Source organism: Enoplosus armatus, chromosome 7, assembly GCF_043641665.1.
Source record: "Enoplosus armatus isolate fEnoArm2 chromosome 7, fEnoArm2.hap1, whole genome shotgun sequence".
In the NCBI taxonomy this organism is placed as follows: Eukaryota; Metazoa; Chordata; class Actinopteri; order Centrarchiformes; family Enoplosidae; genus Enoplosus; species Enoplosus armatus.
The window spans coordinates 7,721,325-7,748,885 of record NC_092186.1 but is presented as its reverse complement, the minus strand read 5'-3'; the positions used below and the strand labels follow the sequence as shown (position 1 = coordinate 7,748,885).

Here is a 27,561-nt window from a genome sequence, read left to right as displayed (position 1 = left end):
TGTGCTCTAAAAACCAGAAAAGCCTTTCTTGATGATCTTTTTGATAAACGAGGTCACACCCGAAATAGCAATTTTTCATCACCATCATGCACATTAGAATTTATTTTGTATTGAAGTATCTAAGCGATTTGAAATCAAGAATAAGAAACAACTTAATATTATCAGCCTCAACTGATTCATTGTATTTTCAGCGGTAGCTGTAATTGTTTTAATATCTATGGTGATACATATCCAGAATATATAGAATGTATTTTTTGATAGATGTTTGAAACCAGTAAATCCACTGTTTTAAACTGTTAAAAAGTTTAGTTTGACAGTTACATACTGGATAGGTGTGATGCACTTGAAACTTTTAACCAGAAAGGGTAGTGAAACACTGGCTTTTCCGCCTGGTATTAAGTTGTTCTTAAATTATACGTTTCTAGTGTTTCAGCAATGCTGCATGAAAAATGTTTTTGTCAGCTTGATGACAAGTGTTATGAGTCTCATAACATAGTCAGACATTTTGGGAAAATTATTCACTTATTCACTTTCTTGATGAGAACTGAGAAGATTGATACCACTGTCATGTCTGCCCGATAAATATGAAGCTACAGCTAGCATCTGTTTCACTTAGCTAAGGTAAAATTGGAAAAAGCTAGCCGGTCTTTCTCCAAAGCTCCAAGAAATAGTCTGCCACATAACCCCCTATAGCAGTGTATCGTTTTTACACATAGGTTTTTTAAATGACACATAACATGTTAATTAGTGAGCTTTGGAGGTGCTGATATGTGGATTTTGTTACCTTTGGACTGAGCCAGGCTAGCTGTTTCCCCCTCTTTCCAGTCTAAACTTACTTGCTGCTAGTTTTATATTTAGTGTACAGAAAATGTCAAACTATTCCTCAAACAATTTAGCATTTCTTCCAAATCAGTTGCACGAAAACCAGTATTGTTCTTTCAGACCAACATTGTTGAAAGAGCTGGTTGTAATATTTAGATGTAGACATAAACACAAATATGAGATTTTTAAGAAAGATTTTGATGATTAATGACATAGCTCTAATAGGAGTTATGATTATCCTTATGTTTGTTTTTAAGGTGATTTGAGCCCATCATGGATGTTATGAGTTTAGAAAATTAGTTTATAATTAGCTGCTTGAATCAAATGGAAGTTGTATGTTTGCCCTAGTCAGCACTAGAATATCTCTCTCTTGCTCTCTCATCAATTCAGTCAATTTGTCTCTTTAGGAAATGTCTGCTGCTGTTTGGATTAGAACTAGAGCATGACATTGCATACTTTACAAGAGTGTTGTTCTTAGTTTGACCGTACTGCTTCGACTCCCACTGTATTATTTCCTCACCTCTACCCTCTGCTCATTTCTGCAGCTTCTGCACCAGTCAGCAGCAGCGTGAGTAGACGCCGTACCCCCGCCTCGGTGACTCCCCTCTCGTGGGAGAAACACAACATCGTCGCCATGTCGAGCATCACCATCGACCCCGAGCTCAAGCCCGGGGAGTTTGTCATCAAGAGTCTATTTGCTGAGTTTGCTGTGCTGGCTGAGAAGAAGATCGAGATGGTGATGGCTGAACCGCTGGTGAGTCCACAGGGGGTGGGGTGCGAAAGCTGGTGTCAAGAAACACAGGAAATGAAATTCAATATACAACACGTGACTGGGCACACACTGCTGAGATTCTTCTCTTCTCTTTTGCAACTAACTGCCATGCCTTTAGCCACTTCAGGAAAAACTGCAAGATGTGTGAGGAAACTGGCCGTAGAGGCACATAATCTTTATGTACATGAGCTACATGGATGATAAAATTGTTTATAATTAACAGACTTCATTGACTGGTCTGTTACTCCATTCATTCCTTTCAATCAGCTCAGTACCTGTCCTTTACATGGGGGCTCCTGGCGGGGTAATAACCTCTCATTCAGCCCCTCATTCAGCTTATGCACCACAGTAAAACATCATTGTCCTTCTTTCTCGTCATCAGGCCTTCCGCTTGACTGACAGCAATCTGCTATTGCGCAACTACCAAGAATGTCTCTGCTGGGTTAGTAACACACTTATACTTATTCTCTTTCTTTCTCTCACAGGAGAAACCCCTGTCCCGATCCCTCCAGAGAGGGGAAGATGCACAATTTGACCAGGTCAGTACAGCCATTGTGATGACCAGAGGTAAAAACTGAGCCACATGTGGGTGTATGAATGTGACATTCTCATTTCCCAGGACCTACAACAGTCCTCTCCCACCTCTGTATGTGTGCGCAGTATTTGAATCCCCAGCTCCACCCACTCAGTGGCCCGTCTGTCCCTCATCTGTAGCTGGTGCAGAACTCTATACAATAGGCCTGCCTGCTGCAGAATGCTTTGTTCAGCACAACACAAAGCCAACGAGGATATGGTGCTATAGATCCAGCTGTCCCCATTGTGAGTGAGGGAGAGAAAATGGGTATAGAGAGCGCAAAAGTGAGAGTGTAGAATTGCTGTGTCATCCTCGGCACTAAATCAGCATTGGGTGCTGGAGTGTATCTGCCCGGTGCCATAAGGGCAGAGGGAGCAGTTGCATAACTGTCCTGCCAAGCATCCATCATCCACGTCCGTCATCACGCTTCATTGGCCCTTGAATACACACACATACGTACACTTGAATAGTTCATGCATGCTGACCACCTCATCTCATGTTGTATGTATTGCCTGAAAATATTCACTGTAATCTTGAGGTCTTTAAGTGCTGATTTCTTGTTTTCTGTATCTACTCATTGGTAATAGAATTGACTACTACTTACTTACTATACAGCAACATACAAATCATTATCGATCAGCTCCAACGGTGGTCTTACATATGAACACCGCAAAGCCATATGTACTGTGGAGCTGCTCAATAGTGAAGCAGCACTATGACGTGCTCAACATGTCATCCAACACCACGCTCCAAATTTAAAATCAATAACTACAGTATGTCACCCACTAGTTGAGAAAACTGCTGGTCTGTACTAATCCAGTATCCAGTATTTTGATCATTGCTTGTGGGACAGCATTCTCTACACAAAGTAATAATTTTATTAGCATATTTGACAGGTATTTAATATGCATGTTGAAAATGCTAAATATGCGGTGGAGACTGGGTTAACGAGTAATAATGAGTGAATCTAATGTTTGCATGTTATTGTTTTCCAGTTAATAAGCTCTATGAGCTCAATAGCAGAACACTGTTTGCCCTCCCTACTGCGCACACTGTTCGACTGGTACCGGCGGCAGAGTGGCACTGAAGACGAGTCTTATGAGTACAGGCCTCGCTCTAGTACCAAGTCCAAAGGGTGAGATGCTCATCTTCATTTTCCTTCATACTTAACTGTCTTCTTCTCCCTCATGAACAAATAATTTGTAAGTGATTACACTTTTTTGTCAGTTTTAAGATGTAATTTGCTCAAAACCTCCTTGTTTATAATTATGTTCTCTTCCTCTTTGTAGAGATGAACAGCACCGGGACAAAGATTACCTTTTGGAACGGAGGGACTTAGCCATAGATTTCATTTTTTGTTTAGTTTCAGTGGAAGTTCTCAAACAGGTGAGCTTTACGACACTCTGCTTTTGTATACTGATTTACAGTGCATATAAAAAGTATTAGCCAGTTGGGTTGCTTGGGTCATGTGACTACTGGATGTTTATATATAGAATGGAGAATGCAGTGCACCTGTTTGACCTGACATTTGGCATTATCTTATTTAAGTACCTAGAGAGTGGGTACTGTGAGAGGGTGATTAATTCTGCTTTGTTATTAGATGCACAACGTCTATCTCTACTGCAGCTTCCTCCAGACAGAATTGGAATTCTGGGTCTATGTTTCTGTCGGTGTGATATCTGTTGTAGGTCAATAAAGTCATAACGAGCTCTCAGTCAAACATAGCATTGGTATATCTTTACCTTCACACTTGCTTAACAGATGCATGATTTCTCACTATATTTTATTTCTGCTTTCATTTCGAATGAAATAGTTTAGTTTATACATTTGTTGTCTATGTCCACCTTTTTTTAATGCTACCCATCACATGATCAATGATCACATATTCTTAACTATCAGTGCAGCATTCACCACTGATAAGTGAGTTGGCATTATTGAGCTTTTTTTGATTGTCTCTGTGTTGATTTGCAGACTAAGAAAGTATTGTTTAATAGGTTTGTACTTTTTTACTTACTTATCTTCTGTGGTACAGAAATGAACTGCAGTGTTGTGAGGTTTTCCCCCACAGGGGACACAGTAAATAAACACAATGGCAGCAGACCAACTCTCAGTTGAGTGTGTTTCTAAAGTGGACTGTCCAAATCTAAGCAACATTCTGAACTAAAAGCCAATCCCTGGAGACCAGAGCTAAGTTGTCCTTGGCTTTGCTCCTGTAGGGAGGGAAATGAATGGTAGCAAAGAGAAAGAATGAAGACTATCAATGCTCCTAATAAGATTAATGATTCCATGTTTACGTCACAGATTCCTCTTCATCCAGTGCCAGATGTTTTAGTACATGAAGTTCTAAACCTGGCATTCAAGCACTTTAAACACAAAGAGGGGTAAGTAAGCACCAACACACAGATGAATGGCATAGATGAATAACACATGAATAAAAAGTGCTGATGAATATACACTACTGTGGCGCTCTCACTTCTTGATTTGCAGTAGTTATTTATTCATGTCTGTTTGAATAGACTGACTCTACGGACATTGTGTCACTTTTTACAGCATTTGTATCATTAAGACACTTAAACAAAGCACAATCGGCTCTCCTTGAGCAACTTGCAAACTTCCTCCGCTGTTTTGTTGTCAGTCATAAAGCACAATGTCTTCCATAAACATGTCTTGATGACTTATTCTTTAATTGACAGGTACTGTGGCCCCAACACTGGCAATGTGCACATCATCGCAGACCTGTATGCTGAGGTCATTGGAGTCCTCACACAGTCAAAGTAAGTTAGCTGAATACCGGCTAAATTGTTTACAAATGATCACATTCTCAGTCACCTCTTAACTTCTCTCATTTCTTTGGGGAGTTTTGTTTTGTAAGTTTATATGTGTGTTTGTGTGTGTGCTTAGGTTTCAGGCAGTGAGGAAGAAGTTCATCACAGAGCTGAAGGAGCTCAGGCAAAAAGAGCAGAGTCCCTATGTGGTCCAGAGCGTGATCAGTCTCATCATGGGCATGAAGTTCTTCCGGGTTAAAATGTATCCAGTGGAGGATTTTGAAGCTTCTTTTCAGTTCATGCAGGTAAATTATAATCCTTTATTTATGCACATTTGCCTACAAATGTACCTACACTAAGCGTGGCTGATATGTGTATTTGCTAGATTGCACCAGACAATCTTTTTTCTTTAATGCTGCTTTCAGCAGCTCTTCCATAGCAATGTCTCATAAAGCTAGATGAGTAACAGTCAAAGGTGAGGGTTGCCAAGAAGTGAGTGTATGTATGTTTCAGACTTTGCTAAAAGCTGTGAATGGGGCAGCAGCCTTTTTGTTATCTGTACAGCGGTAAAAAAGAAACACTCTGTTCTCTCTAAACATAATTATGATTTCTTAATGTGTTAATGGAACATAGCGTGGTTTATGTCCACCACTCCATTTCTGTACATATCGTGGTTTCTACCCATATGATGATCTTTTACGAGGCTGATCAATGTAGGATATTTACATTTTGTGTTGTTATTTAAGAATAAAGTTTGTTTCCTATCCTATAATACAATGAAAAAAATGTCTCCTAGCCTTAGTGGCTCAGCCTATTAAGGAAAAATAACAATAACAGGACGCTGTATGGTTCTTTTCTCATCGTGTGAGCAGCAGTCTTTGGTTCTGCGTCATTTAGTGTCATAATACTTACATCACAGGTTAGCCTATATTTATTATGTGCATTTTATTTTGAGTTAAGATGCTAGCTTGTACAGATATTTGGCTAGTTCAAAAACATAGACACTTACAATAAAAACAATACATTTAAGTGCTTCACAACAAAAGCAAATGACACAAAGAAGAGAACAGAGGCAAAAAATATCCCAATTAGAGTTCATAACATAAACCTGGGTTAGGGTTGGCAATATTATTGTCTTAATATTGTATGTTTATGCCAAACTGTACCATCTCCTGCCAGTTTCTCTCTGTTTATGTATGTATTCTTCATACATGTGTGCCTTTGGTGTCCTTTCCTAGGAGTGTGCCCAGTATTTCCTGGAAGTCAAGGATAAGGACATAAAGCACGCTCTAGCAGGCCTTTTTGTCGAGATCCTCATCCCTGTCGCAGCTGTAAGTAACATTGAAAACTATTTCCACTGTTTTACTCAACATTCTATGTAATTTCTGTCAACTTGCGGCCATGTTAATGACTCATTCCTCCTCAGGCGGTGAAGAATGAAGTCAATGTGCCATGCCTGAAGAACTTTGTGGAGATGCTGTACCAGACGACATTTGACCTTAGTTCCAGAAAGAAGCACTCTTTGGTAATAATCATACCATCCTAGTTTTTTCTCTCTTCCTCCCCACCCCTATCACTATTCACTCTGCATCTTTACTACTTCCTTCTCCTATTGTGTTTCACTCTTCCTGTATTTTGTCAACATTTCTATTGACCCCAGCACACCCAGTCTGTCATTGCCATCCAGAGACGTTTGACTTTCAGATCTGTATGTAATATATTGAGTTATTTTTAATGTAGTAATATATCTGGGATCCTGATGTAATGAAAGATCTTAAAGCAATTGTGCAGCTCCGGTCTCAGCTTTTGAAACTGTTATTGCTGTTGGCCTGTCCGTAGTGTGCAAGGCTTGTGTGCGTTTTTTTTTCTTTCAAACTACTTATCCCTTTGCCTTTTTGATGCTGACACTGTCCTATCTATCTCCCCAGGCTCTGTATCCCCTGGTGACATGTTTGCTGTGTGTTAGTCAGAAGCAGTTCTTCCTCAACAACTGGCACATCTTCCTCCAGAACTGCCTCTCGCACCTGAAGGTACTGCCAGCCTGAGCCCTTACACCCAATCCATTTCAGAAAGTTTGTCCTCTTGTGCTCTAAAGAGTAGCACAATGACTGTATTCTTCAGAGAGTATCTTTTAGGGCGCCATACTTGGCTTGACAATGCCTAATTCAGCTTAAACCTCAGGTCTTATGACTTGTGTTATGAAACCTAAAATGAAATGTTGGTGGCAGTATAAAGTGACATTAGTCAGAGATTGATTACAGTGTGAAGGAAACATTTATTACTGTTAAAAGGAAATTAATTATTGGTATTATGGTATTGTTAGTCCATGCTGTAATATAATAATACCACCGATTGCAGAAGTTGTCTTGGTTGTGAAGGGTGTGCTCTGTGGTTCTGTTTGAAGATCATAATGTGCTTTTCCTCCATTATCAACAACCAGATCTGTACAGGAATAGCACTTGATTTGATAATAATACAGTCTTTGTTTATAAAGGAAAGCTAGATTTTTTGCTCAAATAGGACAAAAAGCAAACATGTAATAAAAGATTATTAGATGTCACTAATAATCTCTAGTGTAACCACAACTAATTGCAGGAAGAATGAAATGTGTAGCATCTTTAAACTCAACCTCCAAAATGTCCAACATCTTAGCTAATGCACCTTGCATACTATATGTTATCTCAAGTGCTGTTTTAACTCAGGTCTGTTAATGATTCCTTGTAAAGAAATTACAAACAAATCAAACCTACTTTCCTCCTCCAGAAGCTCATTGACTAAATGACTGACTGACTGACTGACTGATTCAATGACTTTTCCATTCTATGTTGATTGCCCTCTGTGGAGATTGTATGATCTTGTGGTGGATAGATTTCCGTTTGCGTCTTTGTGATGGTGACTTCCAATGGTTTAGATTGGCCGTCTGTCTTCTCAGTGATTTCATTCCAGCATTCTCTTTCACCATTGTAATTGTTTTAGATTTCCTTGATTTGAAAATCGTAATCAGTCAGTCTTCTGAGTGATGATGCTGATTCTTTAATTGAGATAATTTTGCGGGTTTGTGTGATGGCTCGAGTGTAATGATGATTCCTGTGATTTAGAGCGTCTTGTCCAACCAGTGATCTTAACCCTGTGGCTGCTCTTAAAAATTACCAATAAATTACGTAAACTGTTAAGCTGTTATGAAATATTTTGACTTAGAGTAGGGCTTCAGTTGGGTAATCAGAATTAATCACAATAAATTTATTAATAACCTTTTTAATAAATGTTATTCAGCAAGTGTTTTGTCGACTATGCTTAAGACATTTGCATTTTAATACCCAGTGTGTACACATGGGGACAATTAATGCAATATGTTCTGCATGTATGTTCTCAGATACAATATTTATATTTATTTATTTGAACATGAACTACAGTAAGACTAGGAACAAATGGATCACTACAATATTTTTGAAATATTGCACTGATGAGAGTGAAACATTCGTAAAAATTGTGTTTCCTGAAACCTGATTAATATTGGTAATAACAGTATTTTACAAACTAATAGAGATCATAAAGTGTGCCATAATTGGGCAGCCCTACTTTAAAGTTTTATCCCCACAGGGTTAAAATACAACAGTTTACATTTTGAGTGTGCTTGACATGGATTTGAATGGACTGCTGACTTGGGTGTTGCTGCTTGTTGGCTTTGTAGGTGAAATAGGCAAATCTGGTTTTTTAAACCAATTTTCATTCTCATCTTTTAAATGTCCTCTTCCTCATCCTTCTGTGTTCCCCTCATGTCCACTCCTCTAATTACTGTATGTGTGTTTTCTTTGTCCCACTGTCTGATTTCCAGGCCACAGCACACCTTATTTTTCTTTGTTTTGCACTTTTAAGTTAAGATTTTCCTCACTCTATGTTGAAAGATGTAATACCATATCAAATACAAATGGACTGTCACTTTGTATCACTAGCGTGCCACTAATAATTCCACAAGTGGCATGTTAAACAGTCCATTGCTCTTGTTATATTTGTTTAGGTTATGTTTTTGTTTTTGCCTATAACTTGCATGTGTCCCTCCCCAAACCCTACATTCTTTGTCTCCTGTCATTTGATCTTTTTCTCACATTGACTCGCTCCAGATGCCGTCTAACAACAGCATCCGAAAGCAGATTGAGACTCTGCAGGTGAGTTATCTGGCGTCAGTGACCTGCCTGGTGCTCCCACTCCTGTTAACGGTCCAGGTCCTGACCAGGACGTAGGGTAGAACAGTTCTGTCTCCTTGGCTAATGAGGTAGTGAGTCGTCCTCTGTAGTGACCATGACATTGAAGTGTTACTCTATTAAAGTAGAGAAGAAGAACACGTACTATGTGCTATTTGTAACTTGTGATGTTCCTTTCAGCTTTGTTGTTGAGCTGGTTTGTGTTTATGGGCAGTGATGATGACTTTTGTCTGATATCTAGTTAAATATTTAGATACATGTTTATATTTAATAGGGATGCACGATATATTAGTCAACCTATTGGTATTGGGCAATAAATGCTTTAAAATGTGTCTATCTGTATGAGGACTGATGGCAATGTCTAAAAGGGTCTGTTTTTAGTCATCTGCATCTACATGAAGCAAAACATTAACAACACAATTAGACATGTGGTGGTATTGCAAAAAATGTGTTATTGGCCATAAATAATAAATAATGGTCACTATCAATGCAATATTGATTGACCATTTCAATATTGTACATCCCTAGTTATTATTAGCAAAGGTTCAGAGAATGTCATAGAGGCATGAAAAGATAAATCCATTCAGCTATCATGGAATTAGGTCTTTTTGCAGTGTGTTCTGACAGTGCTACATTTAGTTTTTCTTTTGGAGGTGGTAATAAGTTGCTGGCAGCAGCCACACTGTGTCCTCGGTTTTCTTGTTGAACAATGCAGTACCTGCCACATTCGTTGTTGACATTAGGGCTGAGTATTGTTTTTATTAAATCGTTAATCGACATCCTTAATGTTCTTGCAAAAACTGTAACTGTTATGCAGTGTGGTCTCTCACTCCCCTACTGCAATTCATGCATTTACATGACGTTAGATTACTATAGAACAAACTAACCAGGTTAGATAAATGCATGAAAACACAATACTTTGTCATCATGATTTAGTGTTCAGCATCAGATATAAGGCTTAGTTGTGGATTGAACAAAAAGTGAACATACCACTGAGTGTGAATTCTTTCAAATAGAAACTTGTATATTAATTAACCTTCTTATTAACCAAGCCATTTTCAGATTAAGTGCTGACCTCAAGCAGCCCTAGTTGACATTGGAGACTGCATTTGTTTGTGCTCAGTGATCTACTGTTCTGTGTGACGGTGATTTGTTGAGTTTCTCACTTAGCCCTAGGTTTGCTTTTTTTCCTTCTTTTATTTTTTTTACCCCAGTTTTGAGAGATCCACCTCTGACATATCTGCCACCTGCCATCTGGTTTTACTGTATAGCATGCTTAAGCCAAGCCATGGCATGCCGTACTCATATGCAATTCCACTGTGCCATCACAGTAAGGGATATCTGTGCTAATCGGGGGGCAGGGCCAGGCTGTGACGATCCTGGCTTTTAAGCCGTGTCTTCACCGTGAATTTTCCGATTGACAGCACGACTTTGAAAACTCCTCGATGATTTTTAAATGTGGTTTTGTTGGTGAATCTGTTTTTAAATATTAAAATACAGGAATGGTAAAAGGAGATATAGTGATGTGGTTGGTTAGAAAGGTAAAGGTGTATAGGCCTTAGGCCCTTAATGTAGTTAATTGATAGTGCTTAATCCTTCATGACAAATAAGGTAAAGCTGTCACATGGAAATCTTTGCACCACATCACACGCTCTGAGCATGGTTGCTCACATTATGGCCCTGTGCACGTATCTCAATAATATGGGTATTCATCATAGCAGGTAACTTGGTTGGTCCGTCTGGAGGAAATTCTGAAATATCGACTTCAATTCCAATTATTGATTATTAATTAAATTTAGCATTAAATGGTTGCAATGACGTGGTTATTTTCCTGATGATGTTTTCGTCTAGTTGAGAATGACTCAGCATTTCTTCCTAAATCCCATAAAATAGCTTTGTTATTTACTAGTTTTACTGATGACTGTATGCTACAAATTCTGTTAGCCTGAAGGATAGCGATCATCAGACCATGTGGACTTTTAACTGCTCAGACATCAATCAATGACTCATTAGAAATTATGCACAAGGACTGAAAAATTATCATATCATTAGTTTCTACGCATAGTTTTGTGTTTGATCCGAGTTTCTCAAGAAAACAACAACCTGATATCACAAGGCTCACAGGTGGGTAATAATTCAAATTGCCATAATTAAAATAGAGTGGCTCATATTATTCTTTTTACATCCACAGAACAAAGATCCAAAAATGTCCCGTGTGGCGCTGGAGTCGCTCTACAGACTGCTATGGGTCTACATTATCAGGATCAAGTGTGAGAGTAACACTGTCACACAGAGGTCAGTTCCAGGGCCAACTGCGGGTTGACCCTCACACACACACACACACACACACACACTATCAACAAGCAATTGATGGCTATCAAGTAAAAGTTGTTTAAATGTTGGCCTTTGTTGTTCAGCATTAATTAAGCTTAAAATATCCACTCCCATCCCATCTCCACTAGCCGACTACTCAGCATCGTTTCAGCACTTTTCCCTAAAGGCTCCCGCAGTGTGGTGCCCAGGGACACGCCCCTCAACATCTTTGTCAAGATTATCCAGTTCATAGCTCAGGTAATGCTTGGAGCATGAATTGACATGCGTGGATTTCACAGCTGAGCTAAACCTAGGGAAACACCATATAGTAGCTGCGTGTAAGTGATGGCTGGTCTGTTGGTTGTTGCAGGAAAGGCTGGACTTTGCTATGAAGGAGATTATCTATGACCTCTTGTGCGTGGGCAAGTCTCACAAAACCTTTGCCATCAATCCAGAGGTAAAGTAGAGATAAGACTTTAAGTTCTGATGTTGTTGGAGGGTTGGTTGATTATCTCTCTTCCATTTCATACCTCTCATCCTCTCCCTCTTTCTGCTTTACCAGAGGATGAATATCGGTTTGCGAGCCTTCTTGGTGATTGCTGACAGCCTGCAGCAGAAAGATGGGGAGCCTCCTATGCCTACGACAGGGATCATCATGCCCTCTGGCAACACCCTGCGTGTCAAAAAGATCTTCCTCAACACCACCCTCACTGATGAAGAGGCCAAGGTCATAGGTAGGTTGGATACTTGGATCTGGACTTTTGGAAAAATGTCAAGAATGGGAATTTTAGGAACTCTGCTGGGTGTTTCCAGGCATGTCACTGTACTACCCTCAAGTAAGAAAGGCCTTAGATAACATCCTGCGACACCTGGACAAGGAAGTGGGACGCTCCATGAGCATGACCAATGTACAGATGTCCAACAAGGAGCCTGAGGACATGATTACGTATGTAACCACAACCTGGATTCATACACGTACTTTTGTTTTACTGTTTTTGGCTCTGTGTACTTCTGACCTGAAGCAGGTTCTCATAAGCTGTTTGTGCCACAGGGGAGAGAGGAAGCCAAAGATTGATCTGTTCCGTACGTGTGTGGCTGCCATCCCAAGACTGATACCAGATGGCATGAGCAGACAAGACCTTATAGAGCTTCTAGCCAAGTAATTCACCCTCCTCTAACCCTACTGCAGACACGTCACTACACAATCTACTGTAGCTTAGGTGGCCTTCCATGGGTCTTTTAAAGTCTTTCTCCCTGTTGGCTCCCTCTCCTTGTCTAGACTCACCATCCATATGGATGAGGAGCTACGTGGCCTTGCCTTCACTACCCTTCAGGCCTTGATGGTGGATTTCCCAGAGTGGCGGGAGGATGTTCTCTCAGGCTTTGTCTACTTCATTGTCCGAGAGGTGACTGATGTCCACCCCACACTGCTGGACAACGCTGTCAAGATGCTACTGCAGCTCATCAGCCAATGGAGGCAGGCAGTGCAGAGCAGCAATAAGAGCCATGATGCCCAGGTTGGTCAAAGAAGTTTCAGCTGTATTAACAGTATTAGTGTACCTTGTGTTCATGGTTTATGATTTGTTCAGTGACAAATGTGCATCAAAAGTTGTGAGTGATTTTAATTACAAGTTCTTTTAAACAGGGCTCAAGCAGCGGCCATTCTCTGTCCCTGGAACGCACTCCTCCGTTAGGTGTGCTGCATGTGGTGGAGGGTTTAGCACTGGTGGTGCTTTGTAGCTGCCGCCCTGCCACTCGCAGGTTGGCTGTTAATGTCCTCAAAGAGGTCCGTGCGCTGCACACTGCACTGGGCATTGGCAAGGTAATTACTTTAGACTCAGTGCATTTTGTTGGGACTGATAAATAACAGTTAAATGTGTATGAGTCTGCAGAGACTTTTTTGTTACAAGTACTTTGTTTTCTGACATTTGTTGTATCTCCCTCAATCTTTCAGGGGGATGAGGAATTGGCCATTGATGTAATGGATAGATTAAGTGCATCAGTGTTGGAGAGCTTCATTCATCTCACAGGAGCTGACCAGGTATAAATGCCTTTTCTTATTTACAGAGTCATAAAACTTGTACAAATACTCTGAGACTCAACTCTTTCCCCACTGTTTTTCTCTGCAGACCAACCTGCTGTACTGTCCCAGTGGGATTGATCTTCAGACGCTAGCGGAGTGGAGCTCATCTCCCATCAGCCACCAGTTTGATGTGGTGAGCCCCTCGCACATCTGGGTGTTTGCCCATGTTACTCAGGGCCAAGACCCCTGGGTCATCAGCTTCTCCAGCTACCTGCGGCAAGAGAACCTGCCCAAACATTGCCCCACTGCCCTCAACTATGCCTGGATGTTTGCCTACACCCGCCTGCAGCTACTGTCTCCACAAGTTGACATCAAGTATGTTATCTCAAGCCTCTCTTTCTTTGTGTTCTGTCTGTTTGTACATCAACGTAATTGTGTGTTTTGTCATTGTGTGTTTTTTTTTTATTATAGACAGACTTTGAAAAGGCCTGGTGATGATGTCTTTGTGATGACATGTGTGCTAGGATTGTGAACTGAATTCTTTCAACCAAATAATACTAGCTTTATGGGCTTGACACAAGATAAATAAATGACAAAGACTGATGTGGCACACCGTACCCATGTGACATAAGCAGGCAGACGGCAGCTACTTCGTTCTGCGGGCCCACAGTTCAGTGTTGTTCTGCCCTTTTGATGTCACGTCATTAATCTCTGACCTTTCCTGTGTCCACTTGCAGTAGCCCCATCAATGCCAAGAAAGTGAACAGTCTGAACAGCAGTGACTCCTACATTGGTCTTTGGAGGAACTACCTGATTCTCTGCTGCAGCTCCGCCTCCTCCTCCCCCTCCATGTGTTCCTCATCTTCCACCTCTGGCTCCGTCCGCAGCTCCCCGCCTGAGACGCTGGCGTCCACGCCGGACAGCGGCTACAGTTATGATTCAAAGGTCAGGAGCACCTGCACAGACAACACTCCATGCATACACATTTCCAGGTCTCGAAAGGTTTGGGAGTTGTTTTTACATTTCAGCCATGACATTGCTCTTTCTGTGTCTGTTAATAGATTGTTGGCACTCCGTCCCCCTCCTCCCTGTTCAAACACATTGTTCCAATGATGCGCTCTGAAAGCATGGACATCACAGAGTCTCTTGTGTTGGGGCTTGGCAGGACCAACCCCGTGGCCTTCAGGTACCCAACACTCAACATGATGCATATATATATACATTGTGGTATACCATTTTATATGCTTTTATTTGTTTATTTACATGTAACTTTCCTATTCTTCAGAGAGTTGATAGAGGAGCTAAATCCCATCATAAAAGAAGCTCTAGAAAGAAGACCTGAAGTAAGTGCAGTTAGTTGATAACTTTGAAACCTTTCCTTCACTGTTCTGTGGAGCAGTTGTGTTAAAATGCTGCACTATTTATTCTGCAGAACATGAAGCGACGCAGGCGTCGTGACATCCTCAGGGTCCAGCTGGTCCGGATATTTGAGCTGCTGGCTGATGCTGGTGTCATCAGTCAGATGTATGTAAAACAAATTTGGACAATATGATTTACATTTTCATATATCTGGTTTCTAAACATTATAATCTTTTCTTTTTACAGAGCCAGTGGAGGGTTAGATGGAGAGAGCCACTCTCTGAACAGTACACTGCTTGAGTATGTTGATCTGACCAGGCAGTTGCTTGAGGCTGAAAATGACAAGGACTCTGACACACTGAAGGACATTCGCTGTCACTTCAGTGCACTTGTGGCCAATATTATTCAGAATGTCCCAGGTATATCTCTCTGACCGCTATATTTCACTTAAAAACAGATGTTTCACTGAATATCTGTCTAAAGTTAGAGTAATAAATATGTCTTATGTAATAATTGTGTTACTTGTTGTGTTCAGTACACCAGAGGAGGACCATCTTCCCCCAGCAGTCGCTGAGACACAGTCTGTTCATGCTGTTCAGTCACTGGGCTGGACCCTTCAGCATCATGTTCACTCCCCTGGACCGCTACAGTGACAGAAATATGCAGATCAACCGCCATCAGTACTGTGCACTGAAGGTACATACAAACACATATAAAGATATAAATGTTGAAATCTATTGTCTGCATGCAATATAATCCATACCTACTGATAACTAACAGCTTTTTGTAATGTTCCAGGCCATGTCTGCAGTGTTGTGTTGTGGACCTGTAGCTGACAATGTTGGCCTTTCCTCTGATGGCTACCTCTACAAGTGGCTAGACAACATCCTGGATTCTCAGGACAAGAAGGTAAGAGAAAAATCATGTCCAAAGTTAAAACAGAAATGGCAAAGTACTCACTGTTCCCTGGGATATATTGGCTTACACGCAAAGGCAACTCATCAAAGCATATAAAACCTCAAGTCCTCATCAAGTCCTCATCAAAGCATATAAAACCTAACAAGGTCATGAAATATATCCCATTCTAGGTAATCTCAATGGATCAACGTAATAGTGGCAATCAGTACAACAGTCATTATAATATCTCTAGTGATAAAACTAGAATAAACATCATATAATCTTTTTACAAGGAGCAATTGGTTTGGTCTTATGCAGTACAAGTTCACATACCATGACACTAGCACCACTCAGTGGTGTTCAAAAGTACTGCAAGAGGTCATCAGCAAACTGTGATACTAAGGGAAAAGTTGCCTTTATCCGAGTGACAGTCTTTTCAAGTTATTACTCCCTTGTTTTAAGTGATTCTTTAAACAAAATGTAGGATTCTTCATGTGGAGATCTGTATTTAGTGCCTGCAAAATGTTTTTGTTATTGCATAGTCCATATTAGTATGACTTATGGCAAGCTTGTGTTGTAAAATACACAGCTTTACAGCATATTTTTGTGCTCATGCTAATGTTAATACTGAATACTAATATTAGATATTGAGAAATCAATGGATTAAAAATAGCAGGATTACATCATGACTGTTGGAAAAAGTGAACCCATGGTTTTAACAACTGCTGTGTGGTCTCCTCTAGGTTCACCAGCTGGGTTGTGAGGCTGTGATGCTACTGCTGGAGCTGAATCCAGACCAGAGCAACCTCATGTTTTGGGCTGTGGACCGCTGCTACACCGGCTCTCGTCGCGTGGCTGCCGGTTGCTTCCGGGCCATCGCCAATGTCTTTCACAACAGGTACTACACATTCCCAGCTTTAACCTCAAACTCATTTTTGTGGGTTTGTTTGTGCATTTGGAGCCAGTGAATTATGACTCAGACACTGCTTGTGTTTTATTTTTTCTCTTAGGGATTACCAATTTGACACTGTGGTGCTGCTGAACCTGATTCTGTTCAAAGCGGCCGATTCTTCCAGGAACATCTATGAGGTGGCAATGCAGCTGTTACAGGTCAGAATTTCTGTTTTCTTTTCTTACAAAAGTTCACTTTTACACATATAAACATAACACTGCTATACATGCTTTTATCAGTAATTAAATACAGTGTGTTGTGTTTGTATGTGGGAAACAAATAGATTCTGGAACCCAAGCTCTTCCGTTACGCCCACAAATTGGAGATCCTGCGAACAGATGGTATCTTGACCCCTCCCTCTCCGCTGCCACACCTCTACTCTGTGTCTTACTACCAGTTGTCAGAGGAGCTTGCAAGGACATACCCAGAGCTCACTCTACCCATCTTCTCAGGTTTGCTACATTACAATTTGTTACAGCTGCTGTTGGGGTAGCAGGGTGCTGTAAAGTGTGAAATTTATCTGTGTGAGCAAAACACCAAAGGCCCAATCTAGCACACAAAAGCACATGAATTTTCAGCCTCACAGCAGCCTTTTTTTTTCCAAGAAGCAACCAAATATTGCCATATACCTGCATGATACTGCCAGGTGTTGGAATTGAATACTTTTTTTTTATGAAATGACTGTCTCAATTTTTTAAAATCAAATTCCAGTAATCAGTGGTTGAATGAACTAGGTCATTTCACCTTGCTATAGCAATACAAAGAACAGGGACAAGTGTTGTCGATGTTGAGACTAAAAGCTGGAAATAAGGTTAAACATTGGCAGAGCGTTCCTTTAATGTGTAAGGGCTAGGAAACGGCTTCACCTAACCACTTCTCTCTCACCCTCTTACTGTCCCCACCCTAGAGGTGAGCCAGCGTATCCAGACGGCGCATCCTGGTGGTCGTCAAGTCATGTTGCACTACCTCCTTCCTTGGATGAACAATGTGGAGCTGGTTGATTTCAAACCAACTGTACGGCGACCAGAAGACTGCGGCAGTGGTGAGGATGACGAGGATGTACACGAGCGGGAGATCATGATGGTCAACAGCCGACGATGGCTCCGTGGAGAGGGCTGGGGCTCCCCTCGTGCAACAACCATGGTGCTAAACAATCTCATGTTTATGACCGCTAAGGTGAGAGAGTCTGCACTCCGTCAGATTCACGAAATGTTGACTGAGATAATGAATTGATCATGAAATTATTTTATCTTTACAGTATGGGGATGAGTTTGCTTGGTCAGAGATAGAGAATGTATGGACCACATTAGCAGACAGCTGGCCAAAGAACCTCAAAATCATTCTGCACTTCCTCATCAGTATGTCAGGAGTCAACAGTGACCCCAGCCTCTTGCCCTATGTAAGTCACGGGATGATTACATGATGCACCGTATCTGTCGTATGTGCAGTGTCCGCCACTTACTCCTCATGTGTCTGACTGTGTTACATGTGTGTCCTCAGGTGAAACGAGTCGTGGTTTACTTGGGCAGAGATAAGACTATGCAGCTGCTGGAGGAGTTGATGTGTGAGCTTGAGTTGACTGATCCCGTTAGCTCAGCGGTCACTCACATGGACAACCCCCCCTATTACCGCATCACCTCCAGTTACAAGATCCCCTCAGTCACCTCAGGTTAATGAGCAGTGTGCATACACTAGTTCACAGCTTAGGCCATGTTTCCAATGCTATATAATGTGTTTTCAATACTAGATGGTCAATGTATCATGTCTGCTCTCTCAGGAACAACCTCCAGCAGCAATACCATGGTGCCAGGAAATGATGGTCATCACGACAGCAAGATCAAAGACTCTAACATGGAGGACAGGTACAAGCTCAAATACAGCACTGTTCACTTTGGGTGAAACAGAAAATGTAATGAGAGGAGCAGGACGATGTACATGTGTATGTGGCCACCAGTAAGAACTGTAATATCAGTTCAGTAACCAATAAAGCAAAAGTGGTCTTGCTTATTGGCTCTTATTCTAGAATGCAGTTAAATAAAACTCAAACCTCCTGTTTGATGTAACTCCTCTTGTGGAAAGAGTTAAAAATGGAATGGCTATTTGATTATTTATTTGAATTAGTTCAGGTGAAACACACATTTTTGATGATGCAATGGATTAGATTCAAGTTGTTGGCCATGGGCAAAAAAAGAAATCAAATGTGTCTGTTCCACAGTTACACCCACCTGGATATCTACAGTGGTCTGAACAGTAACCTGAATCGCCAGCACCACCGTCTGGAATCGCGTTACAGCAGCAGCTCTGGAGGCTCCTATGAAGAAGAGAAGAGTAAGAGCAAACTTTTTGGACCACTAAACTAAACACTACTCTTTCAGAATTCTTTCCCACCAATATTTCTGATGATCTTCTCCCTTCTCCAGGTGACTCCATGCCACTTTATGCTAACTGGCGTTTGAAAGTGATGGATCACAACCGGCCAGAGCCTCTCCCTTTCCCTCCTACAGGAGGCTGTTGGTCTCCTCTTGTGGACTACCTGCCAGAGACGAATACCCCTGGTGTACCGCTCCACAGGTACACCACACATCACCTTTATTTTACCTTCTATATAATACTGTTGTTTTCTTTGCCGAGGTCAACCCGTGTGTTCTGTTTTTCAGATGTAACATTGCAGTCATCCTACTAACAGACCTCATTGTGGACCATGGGGTCAAAGTGGAGTGGAGTGCCTACCTGCACCTCTTGCTACATGCAATTTTTATAGGTAACTAATTTCCTAATTGTTCATATTTTGCATGACTGTCTGCCAAGAACATATCTTCTTTTCTTCTTTTGGGGCCTCTCAGGTCTTGTGCCTAAATAATCTCATACCAAATAAGCACATTCAGAAGTGCATCATTTAAAAAGTACCTAGTAGAGGAGTAGGATTAATTGACCCCCCATACTTCATTACACCTTTACCCACTAAAGTCACATGATCTAATATCTCTCCCTCCTCTGTGTCTTTTTCCAGGGTTTGATCACCAGCACCCAGAGGTCTACGAGCACTGCAAACGTCTGCTGCTTCACCTGCTCGTTGTCCAGGGAGCAAATAGCAGCGTTCAATCTGTGGCTATGGTGCTTTTACGCAACAGAGACTACAATGATCCGAGAGTCCTGACTGTGAAGCCGGTAGCTCCAGAGTTCAACCTCACAGGTCAGTTCTGCTGTGGAGCTCAGAATCTGAAGAGAAAAGGATAATAAAGAGTAGGAGAACTATCATTTACCTGAGGGAATTTGAGCTGATTCCCTGCCAGCTGTAGGATTACGTTTGTGTTTTATCTGTATTGTGTTTGTATTGCCAAATCAGGTCACTGGGGGGCAGCAACTATCAAAATACTATGAGGAAGTGTTCCTTGACATGCCTTCAATGCACACCATGCAGCTCAATGTGTACAATGTGTATGTCAATTGTTCCTATAGGAGTGCAGGAGCTCTTGCCAGATTGTCAGCCATCACCTATGACAGACTCCGGCCTAAGTTCGAGCTCCACGTCATCTAGTATTAGTCTCGGGGCAGGGGGAACTGCTCTGCCTCACCTCTCCCCAACGCTGATCAGTGAGGTAGATGTCACTGCTGAACAGGACGAGAAGGTCAAAGCTCTCATTGAGTTCATTACCTCAAGGTGAGAAGACCCTGTTTCAATAAAATAAGTATTTCTCAGAACAATACATTTATCCCAGCCATTACGTGTATTATTACTACTACTACTACTACTATTTCGAACTAACTAACTCGGACTAATGTATAATCTCACATTCTGAGTTAGTATCGGTCTGAAACATATAGCGGTATCAACACACTTGCACCATGTTACTCATTCTGTTCAACCATTTGCTTTCATGCTTCCAGCAGTGTCTGAAAGGACTTGGTATTTTTTTTTGCATGGGTTTGGTTTTGGGTTGGTGTCATCTTGGCTGCTCTTTGCCTCGTGTGATAACATCAAGCTGATGTTTTGAGGTGGGATGTAAGTTCATAGCTTTAACAAGTCACATTGCCTGATGTGTGTTTGCTCTTGCCTTGCAGAAAGCGAGGCCCACTGTGGAACCATGAGGATGTGTCACCCAAGAACCCCAACATCAAGAGCGCTGACCAGCTGAGTGTTTTTGTCAGACATGTAGTGACTGTCTTCAAACATTCTCAATCAGGTCTGAATAGTTCATAACTGCCTAATTTTACTGATTTCAGCTTGGGATACAGGTATGATTTTGGATAGCTTTATCATATTTACCTGTATGTGCATGTGCATCTCTTCAGGTTTCCAACTTGAGTCATTGCTGAGTGACGTTGCCCTGCAAACGGCTCTGTCTTGCTCTTCTCGCCACTATGCTGGTCGCTCATTCCAGATTTTCAGGGCACTCAAGCAACCACTGACTCCTGCCTTACTGTCTGACATTCTCTCTCGGCTGGTAGAGACTGTAGGAGACCCAGGAGAGGAGGCTCAGGTCAGAACATAAAACAATTACATGGTCCTGTTCTGCACTGGTCTAATCACACAACGCTACTGAAATGCTGAATGTTTTGAACAAAGAATGAAAGAGAAAATCTATTTATTTTTTTCTACTTTAACTGCTACAGTATTGCTCTAACTGTTGAAAAGTGAGTCACAAATGCATTTAGAGGTCAGTTGTTCATATCTGGTGATATAGATAGATCTGTTTGTTGGTGGTGGCTGCAGTCTAAAACTGCGACAACCATTGTAAAGGTGGAATGGGTCCCTGACAAAAGCCTTCTGTGTATTGGATTGAAAATAACCCACACTCCTGTATCTGACAGAGATTGTACAGGAAGTACGGTTGCTATGCAGATTAAATCATCATTTCCTGTCTGACACCTCTGTATTTTTTTTCTCCTCAGGGCTTTGTCATTGAACTACTCTTGACACTGGAGTCGGGCATTGACACGCTAGCAGATACAGTCAAAAACTATGACCTCCTCACTGCCTTAGCACAGTAAGTTCTCCCACTGACTGACCTCTTTATTTGACTCACCCCTCCTTTGACTCACCCCTACTTTCAATCACATACTGCCCAACATATGTATTACAAAAGTCATTTAGATGATTTGTCATTTTCCTTACAGAGCCTCTACCCGTGATCCCTTGTTGGGGCCTAAGTTTGCTGCCAACAGGAAAAGCACAGGCCAGCTGAACCTGAACAGCGGTGGTCCGTTCCATTATGCTCACACTCGCAGCAACTCCCTCCGTGCCAGCCTGATGGGTGAACGAAAAGTTGACAGACGCAGGAGTAACACCCTGGACATAGCCGACCGACTTGGTGGTAGCCACGGAAACCTGGCACGCACACGGAGCTTATCATCACTAGGTGGAGGAGGGGGTCCAGGAGGGGAAGCCATCCCCCCCGTGGACCCTTCCAATCTGATGGCCACTGTGTTCTGGATTGCCGCCTCGTTGCTCGAGTCGGACTACGAGTTTGAGTACCTGCTGGCCCTGCGGCTGCTTAACAAGCTGCTGGGTCAGCTGCCTCTGGATCGTGCCGACAGCAGAGAACGTCTGGAGAAGGTCCAGGCCAAGCTGAAGTGGTACAGCTTCCCCGGCCTGCTGCAGCTCTTCCTGAAGGGCTTCACCTCTGCTTCTACTCAGGAGCTCACCATCCACCTGCTTAGCAAGCTCATCAGTGTCTCCAGACAGACACTGATCGACCCTTCACAAGTGGCAGGTGAGTGTGTAGGGCTGAGAATATGCCTACTGCTGACTTGATCATGGATTTGATTTTTGTTGTTTTGTAATATATTTTTCCATAATTTGAAACATGTTTACTAACAAAAACATCTGCTGATAACTAGTTTGTGTATAGTAATTTGTCAGTCAGTAAAAGGCAGTAAAATCAAAATCTGAAAAACAACACCAATACCAATGCAGTTGCATTGTTCATTGCATTTAATGCTTAGTTCAATGTTAACATTTCAGTTGTGTCCATGTCTTTGCTAATTATGTGACCCCATATGTCCTCCTGGGTCTGCAGGTTTCCCTTTGAATATCCTGTGCCTCCTACCACACCTCATCCAGCACTTTGACAGCCCCACTCCTTTCTGTAAGGAGACGGCTGATAAGATAGCCAAGGTGTGCACAGATGAGAAGTCCGCCACACTTTCCAACCTGGCCCACATGATGAGCCTGTACAGCACACACAGCTATTCCCGCGACTGCACCAACTGGATCAACGTGGTCTGTCGCTATCTCCACGATGCCTTTGCTGAGATAACCTTGAACCTGGTCACTTACTTGGCTGAGGTACGCAAGAGGAAGATCAGACTTCTTGCTGTTAGTCACATATGGTAACGAATAAACCAGTAATGTGTCCATCTGTCTTTCTCTTAGTTGCTAGAGAAGGGCCTTCCCAGCATGCAGCAGTCCTTGTTGCAGATAATCTACAGCCTGCTGAGTCACATTGATCTGTCAGCAGCCCCCGTCAAACAGTTCAACCTGGAGATCATGAAGATCATCGGCAAATATGTTCAGGTGAGCGTTCACCTCACGTCGTGCGTAGTTTTGATCGAATATCGCAATCGGTGCTGTGCAAGTTACTCTTGTGATATCAGTAATTCTTATTTCTCATTTACTCAATGACTTGATAGGTAAAGTAAACTTATTCACTAAAAGTACATACGTATTTGTTATTATTAATTGGTTGAATTACTTATTACATTATTACTTTACCCATGCACCACTTGCCATATGTTTAATAATAGTTATATGTTTTTATTGAGCACAGCCTATTTTTACATACAGCCTAATGTATGGGAATGCTGGGATGATCGGGTCTATAAATTGTAGCACAATTGAGAATAAGAAAGAATAACATGCCTTACAGGGTCGTTGTGTAGAGGCCTTTTTGATGCAGCTACAGCTCTTTATGGAAGCCTTTTACCAGGCCTGACCTAGGGCACTATATACTTCTCACTCACAACTGCATCTGTCAGCTGTTATAACATTATTGCCTGAGGCTGATTCTGTACTGGCTCACTACCAGTGACGCCTTTTGTAGAAGGCATTGAGTTTGTGTGTATACAATATACGCCTGCATGTGCACTGGTGTGCACTGTGAATCATGTTAGTTTGCCATCCTTTTTAAGGTTCCCTGACATTAACACAGGCCATACATTGCGGAAAATGCTTGAGAGATTGAGTCTATAGCTGCTGTGGGTAGGGGATGGTTTGGCTTTCTGAGTGAAAATATGTCCATTCACATTCATGCATTCTCCAGAAACACCTACACAGTCTGACATCTCACAATTGAGTCATTATATTTCTATGATTTTTCATTTGCAGAGCCCACATTGGAAGGAGGCCCAAAACATTCTGAAGTTGGTGGTGTCTCGCTCAGCCAGCCTCGTTGTTCCAGACGATGTGCAGCGCTCTTATAGCACAGAATCTTGCGGCTCTCCAGAAATTGCCTTTACACGCATATTCAACAACTCTTCAAAGGAGCTGCCTGGCAAAACTCTGGACTTCCACTTTGACATCTCAGAGGTCAGTGTCCTCCCATTCCAATTTTTTCCAATTTCACTCTGTAATATGTTAATGCTAACTGTCATTATTTTACTCTATAGACACCAATCATAGGGCATAAATATGGTGACCAGCGTACTGCAGCAGGCCGGAATGGAAAGCCGCAGGTGATCGCTGTAACGAGGAGTACCTCCTCCACATCATCCGGCTCCAACTCCAATGGTCTGGTGCCAGTAAGCTGGAAGAGGCCTCAACTCTCTCAGGTATCAAACAGACACATGACAACACCGTGTACTAATTAAAACCACGTAGCAGTAGCCAGGTTTCCATCCAGTTTTCAGAAATGTATGAATTTATGTTTGTTTCATATATTAATTTGAGGAACGTCTCAGATATGTACCCTAAATTACCAACACAGTCAACTAAAGTGTTGTTTACAGCAACTTGACAGGTCTCAAACTGAGACAGAATTGCACAAAATACTTAACACATACTTTGCTTTTTACCAGAATATCTGAAGCTCTGTGTTTTGAACCCACCTAGGCATATAAACACATTGATTTTGATAAATCCTTCAAAACACGACATTACTGTAATGGGAATATAAATCAGAGTTTATGCTACTTCCGTCTAGATTATCATGGAGCACACATTGTACTAGTAATTGGCAGTTACAAATCTTTTTGTCCAGCGTGCAAACAAAACCATAACCTCACCAAGTGGTATTTCACTTAGAGTGTCATACATTTGTACAGATAGTAAAACACTCTGAGACACGTTTTCTCATCATGTTTATGTTTTCTTGTTACAGAGAAGAACCAGAGAGAGGCTGATGAATGTCCTGTCTTTATGTGGCCCAGAGTCTGGCATTCCCAAAAATCCATCTGTAAGACTCCTCTCCTACTCTAAGGCCTCAGACAAGGTCTCTGTAAATTCACTGTTAAGAATACTGCTGTTGTAACTGTATTGTCTTTTTGTCCTTGTTGATTTTGATTGATTTAATTTTGGTTTGAATATTTTTTTATGGACATACAACAATTGCATTTTACCATTTGACACAAAGAATTCCTTCCTTTGCAGGTGGTATTCTCATCCACTGAGGATCTGGACTCTGCAGACCAGCAGACCAGTCTTATACCCACAGTGGAAGAGGTGGTCAGAGAGGAGGAGGTGCAGGGAGAAGATGCAGGCAGTGAGCAGCAGTTTGGTGTCTTCAAGGACTTTGACTTCTTAGATGTGGAGCTGGAGGATGCCGAGGTGAGGAATTACAGTAAATTTGACAAACACAACAAGGCTTGTTGGTATATGTCAAAGTGAAGTAGCCCTACAAAACTATGTGGTCATTTTCTGATCATGAAAAGATAATAAATTGAAGGAAATCTGGGGGAGTGGGCGGACAGTATAACTATCTGCATAAATCTTCTTTAAAATACCTTCAGTTCAGTTACTTTTCATCATTACTTTTGACCAAACTGTATTCATTTGTGTTGTTCCAAATTAATAACATTGTCTTGTTTGTCCAACTTGCGTCTTATCTGTCCTGGCTGCTGTAATAGAAACATTTCTCTGTTTTGTAACTGTCTTAAGTCTACTAACATACTTGTTCCTTCTCTTCTCTTGCCACAAGGAGTTGCAGGTAAGTCTGTGGGCCAGAGAGCGTTTTAGAGATGCAGTGCCCTGGTGTGTCTCCCTGTGTTGTGCTCTTTGATTTGAAATTGTGGCTACTGTGGTTGTGAACACATTTATAGTTTTAGATCATTGCATCATTTACAATCCCAAAATGAGAAAAATCACCCACTCATTCATGTATTATTAGTTTTTTTGAAGTTGTGAATGTTAATATACATTATGTGTTTGTCTTGTGCTTTGTTTCCTTGTTTTGTGAAATCTGCCCCAGATGCTTCTATTGGGTGTACTGTGTCTCATTGCTGTTGTCTTGGTTGTCCTGCAGGGGGAGAGCATGGACAACTTCAACTGGGGGGTGCGTCGCCGCTCCCTGGAGAGCATGGACAAAGGGGACACGCCGTCTTTGCAGGAGTGCCAGTATGCAGGCAGCACGCCAAGCCTCAACCTCACCAACCACGAGGACACGGATGAATCGTCTGAGGAGGAGGTACTGAGCGCTAGCCAGATTCTCACCCGCTCTGGCCTTGTAAGTCTCACTCTAATCAGGGCCCCCCCCTCCCAATCCAACCCACCATGCTCCCCACACAGCCCGCTGGCATGGTGTGTGCGTGTGTGTGTGTGCGTACTGAGCTGGACCTGCTGCCAGTGTGGACAGGGGCTAGATGCTTGCTTCTTCTCTGGTGGTAGATGCCCCCCTTCAAACCTCAGCCCAGTCCCTCTTCCTCTGCTAGATTAATGCTATTGTCCTTTCTCATATTAATTATTATTTTTTCGATAGGTAAGTACAGTTTAGGAAAATTCAAATAAAGTGGTTCAATTCAAATTGCCTGAAGGTAAATCATTGATTGTTATTATTAACAAGAGGAGAAGTGTAAGGATTCAGAATAACAGCATGTTCCTTTGTGTTTTTCAACAGTTTGGCTGCTCGTCTCTAACTCTTCTTTGCTTTGTTTTGTTTTGCAAGCAAGGTCTTATTCAAAGCTGCCAATAATAATAATGCCATTAATATAAATGCTTTACCTCAGTCTAATGGGGATGTTTTCTTTCTCTTCTTCTTCTGTTCTTCTTGATCTTAGTAGTGCACGGTGAGAGAATGAGCTTTTGCCTCTAGTGGATATTTGCCCCGAAAATGTTTATAGTCCTCCAGTATTACTCTGTGCCACTATAAAAATGAGCATGCAGCATTTATGTGTCTTTTTAAACAGAACTTTGACAGAGTTTAGCGCAGCGTATAATTGATATTATTGATGTTGGCATGATTGTACTTTTTGCCTGAAGTAAATTTAAAGTGCTGAATCAATTGAATGAAAGACTAAAATGACTAAACAGGCTCTGCTTGATACAGAAACATGTGTAATGTCATTTTTTGTTCAACTGCAAATAATAAGCAACATAAATCATTATGGACCTGCAAATAGTGTAAAGACTTAGTTAATCATCATCAAAGTATGTTGTACCCCACAGTAAGGTCATATGGAGTGTTAACAACATGTATCAGTGCCTGAAGGTTTAGTGAAGGATCTATTTGTCATGGCAGCAGAATGATTTAAATACAACTAACATTTTAACACAGTTTTGAAAAAGAATTCCATATCAACAATTTTTAGAAATTCTCCTGAAGTAAGTTCTGTTTCTGTCTCTGTGTTGACATAGTGGCAGCCTTTAGCCCATAGTGTACTTTTGATAAAGGTTTGGATCAAACCAGATGATACTTCTGTGTTGTGTTTATACTGTGTCTCAACAGAGAAG

The 27,561-nt window shown here is 41.6% G+C and overlaps 1 protein-coding gene across 1 annotated transcript in view; it reads left to right on the top strand.

The window, feature by feature from the left end:
* Nucleotides 1-1,372: 1,372 nt before the first annotated feature.
* Nucleotides 1,373-27,561, top strand: part of fryl (furry homolog, like) — a 37,919-nt gene continuing 11,730 nt past the window's right edge. Inside the window, exons 1-50 of the mRNA XM_070909541.1 lie at nucleotides 1,373-1,576; nucleotides 2,080-2,133; nucleotides 3,164-3,303; nucleotides 3,458-3,554; nucleotides 4,470-4,549; nucleotides 4,862-4,942; nucleotides 5,070-5,238; nucleotides 6,172-6,264; nucleotides 6,360-6,458; nucleotides 6,862-6,963; nucleotides 11,327-11,430; nucleotides 11,598-11,706; nucleotides 11,819-11,905; nucleotides 12,011-12,182; nucleotides 12,262-12,394; nucleotides 12,500-12,607; nucleotides 12,728-12,965; nucleotides 13,094-13,270; nucleotides 13,403-13,489; nucleotides 13,578-13,846; nucleotides 14,209-14,416; nucleotides 14,533-14,657; nucleotides 14,757-14,814; nucleotides 14,904-14,995; nucleotides 15,077-15,249; nucleotides 15,366-15,526; nucleotides 15,629-15,739; nucleotides 16,471-16,625; nucleotides 16,738-16,837; nucleotides 16,963-17,131; nucleotides 17,587-17,855; nucleotides 17,938-18,078; nucleotides 18,180-18,348; nucleotides 18,457-18,541; nucleotides 18,895-19,007; nucleotides 19,100-19,250; nucleotides 19,337-19,440; nucleotides 19,690-19,872; nucleotides 20,139-20,340; nucleotides 20,742-20,863; nucleotides 20,973-21,160; nucleotides 21,573-21,667; nucleotides 21,798-22,393; nucleotides 22,700-22,968; nucleotides 23,056-23,196; nucleotides 24,007-24,207; nucleotides 24,288-24,449; nucleotides 24,998-25,072; nucleotides 25,267-25,443; nucleotides 26,138-26,338. Coding sequence (XP_070765642.1) covers nucleotides 1,457-1,576; nucleotides 2,080-2,133; nucleotides 3,164-3,303; nucleotides 3,458-3,554; nucleotides 4,470-4,549; nucleotides 4,862-4,942; nucleotides 5,070-5,238; nucleotides 6,172-6,264; nucleotides 6,360-6,458; nucleotides 6,862-6,963; nucleotides 11,327-11,430; nucleotides 11,598-11,706; nucleotides 11,819-11,905; nucleotides 12,011-12,182; nucleotides 12,262-12,394; nucleotides 12,500-12,607; nucleotides 12,728-12,965; nucleotides 13,094-13,270; nucleotides 13,403-13,489; nucleotides 13,578-13,846; nucleotides 14,209-14,416; nucleotides 14,533-14,657; nucleotides 14,757-14,814; nucleotides 14,904-14,995; nucleotides 15,077-15,249; nucleotides 15,366-15,526; nucleotides 15,629-15,739; nucleotides 16,471-16,625; nucleotides 16,738-16,837; nucleotides 16,963-17,131; nucleotides 17,587-17,855; nucleotides 17,938-18,078; nucleotides 18,180-18,348; nucleotides 18,457-18,541; nucleotides 18,895-19,007; nucleotides 19,100-19,250; nucleotides 19,337-19,440; nucleotides 19,690-19,872; nucleotides 20,139-20,340; nucleotides 20,742-20,863; nucleotides 20,973-21,160; nucleotides 21,573-21,667; nucleotides 21,798-22,393; nucleotides 22,700-22,968; nucleotides 23,056-23,196; nucleotides 24,007-24,207; nucleotides 24,288-24,449; nucleotides 24,998-25,072; nucleotides 25,267-25,443; nucleotides 26,138-26,338 — 7,515 coding nt within the window. The 5' untranslated portion in view covers nucleotides 1,373-1,456. The remainder of the gene's footprint in view (nucleotides 1,577-2,079; nucleotides 2,134-3,163; nucleotides 3,304-3,457; nucleotides 3,555-4,469; nucleotides 4,550-4,861; nucleotides 4,943-5,069; nucleotides 5,239-6,171; nucleotides 6,265-6,359; nucleotides 6,459-6,861; nucleotides 6,964-11,326; nucleotides 11,431-11,597; nucleotides 11,707-11,818; nucleotides 11,906-12,010; nucleotides 12,183-12,261; nucleotides 12,395-12,499; nucleotides 12,608-12,727; nucleotides 12,966-13,093; nucleotides 13,271-13,402; nucleotides 13,490-13,577; nucleotides 13,847-14,208; nucleotides 14,417-14,532; nucleotides 14,658-14,756; nucleotides 14,815-14,903; nucleotides 14,996-15,076; nucleotides 15,250-15,365; nucleotides 15,527-15,628; nucleotides 15,740-16,470; nucleotides 16,626-16,737; nucleotides 16,838-16,962; nucleotides 17,132-17,586; nucleotides 17,856-17,937; nucleotides 18,079-18,179; nucleotides 18,349-18,456; nucleotides 18,542-18,894; nucleotides 19,008-19,099; nucleotides 19,251-19,336; nucleotides 19,441-19,689; nucleotides 19,873-20,138; nucleotides 20,341-20,741; nucleotides 20,864-20,972; nucleotides 21,161-21,572; nucleotides 21,668-21,797; nucleotides 22,394-22,699; nucleotides 22,969-23,055; nucleotides 23,197-24,006; nucleotides 24,208-24,287; nucleotides 24,450-24,997; nucleotides 25,073-25,266; nucleotides 25,444-26,137; nucleotides 26,339-27,561) is intronic.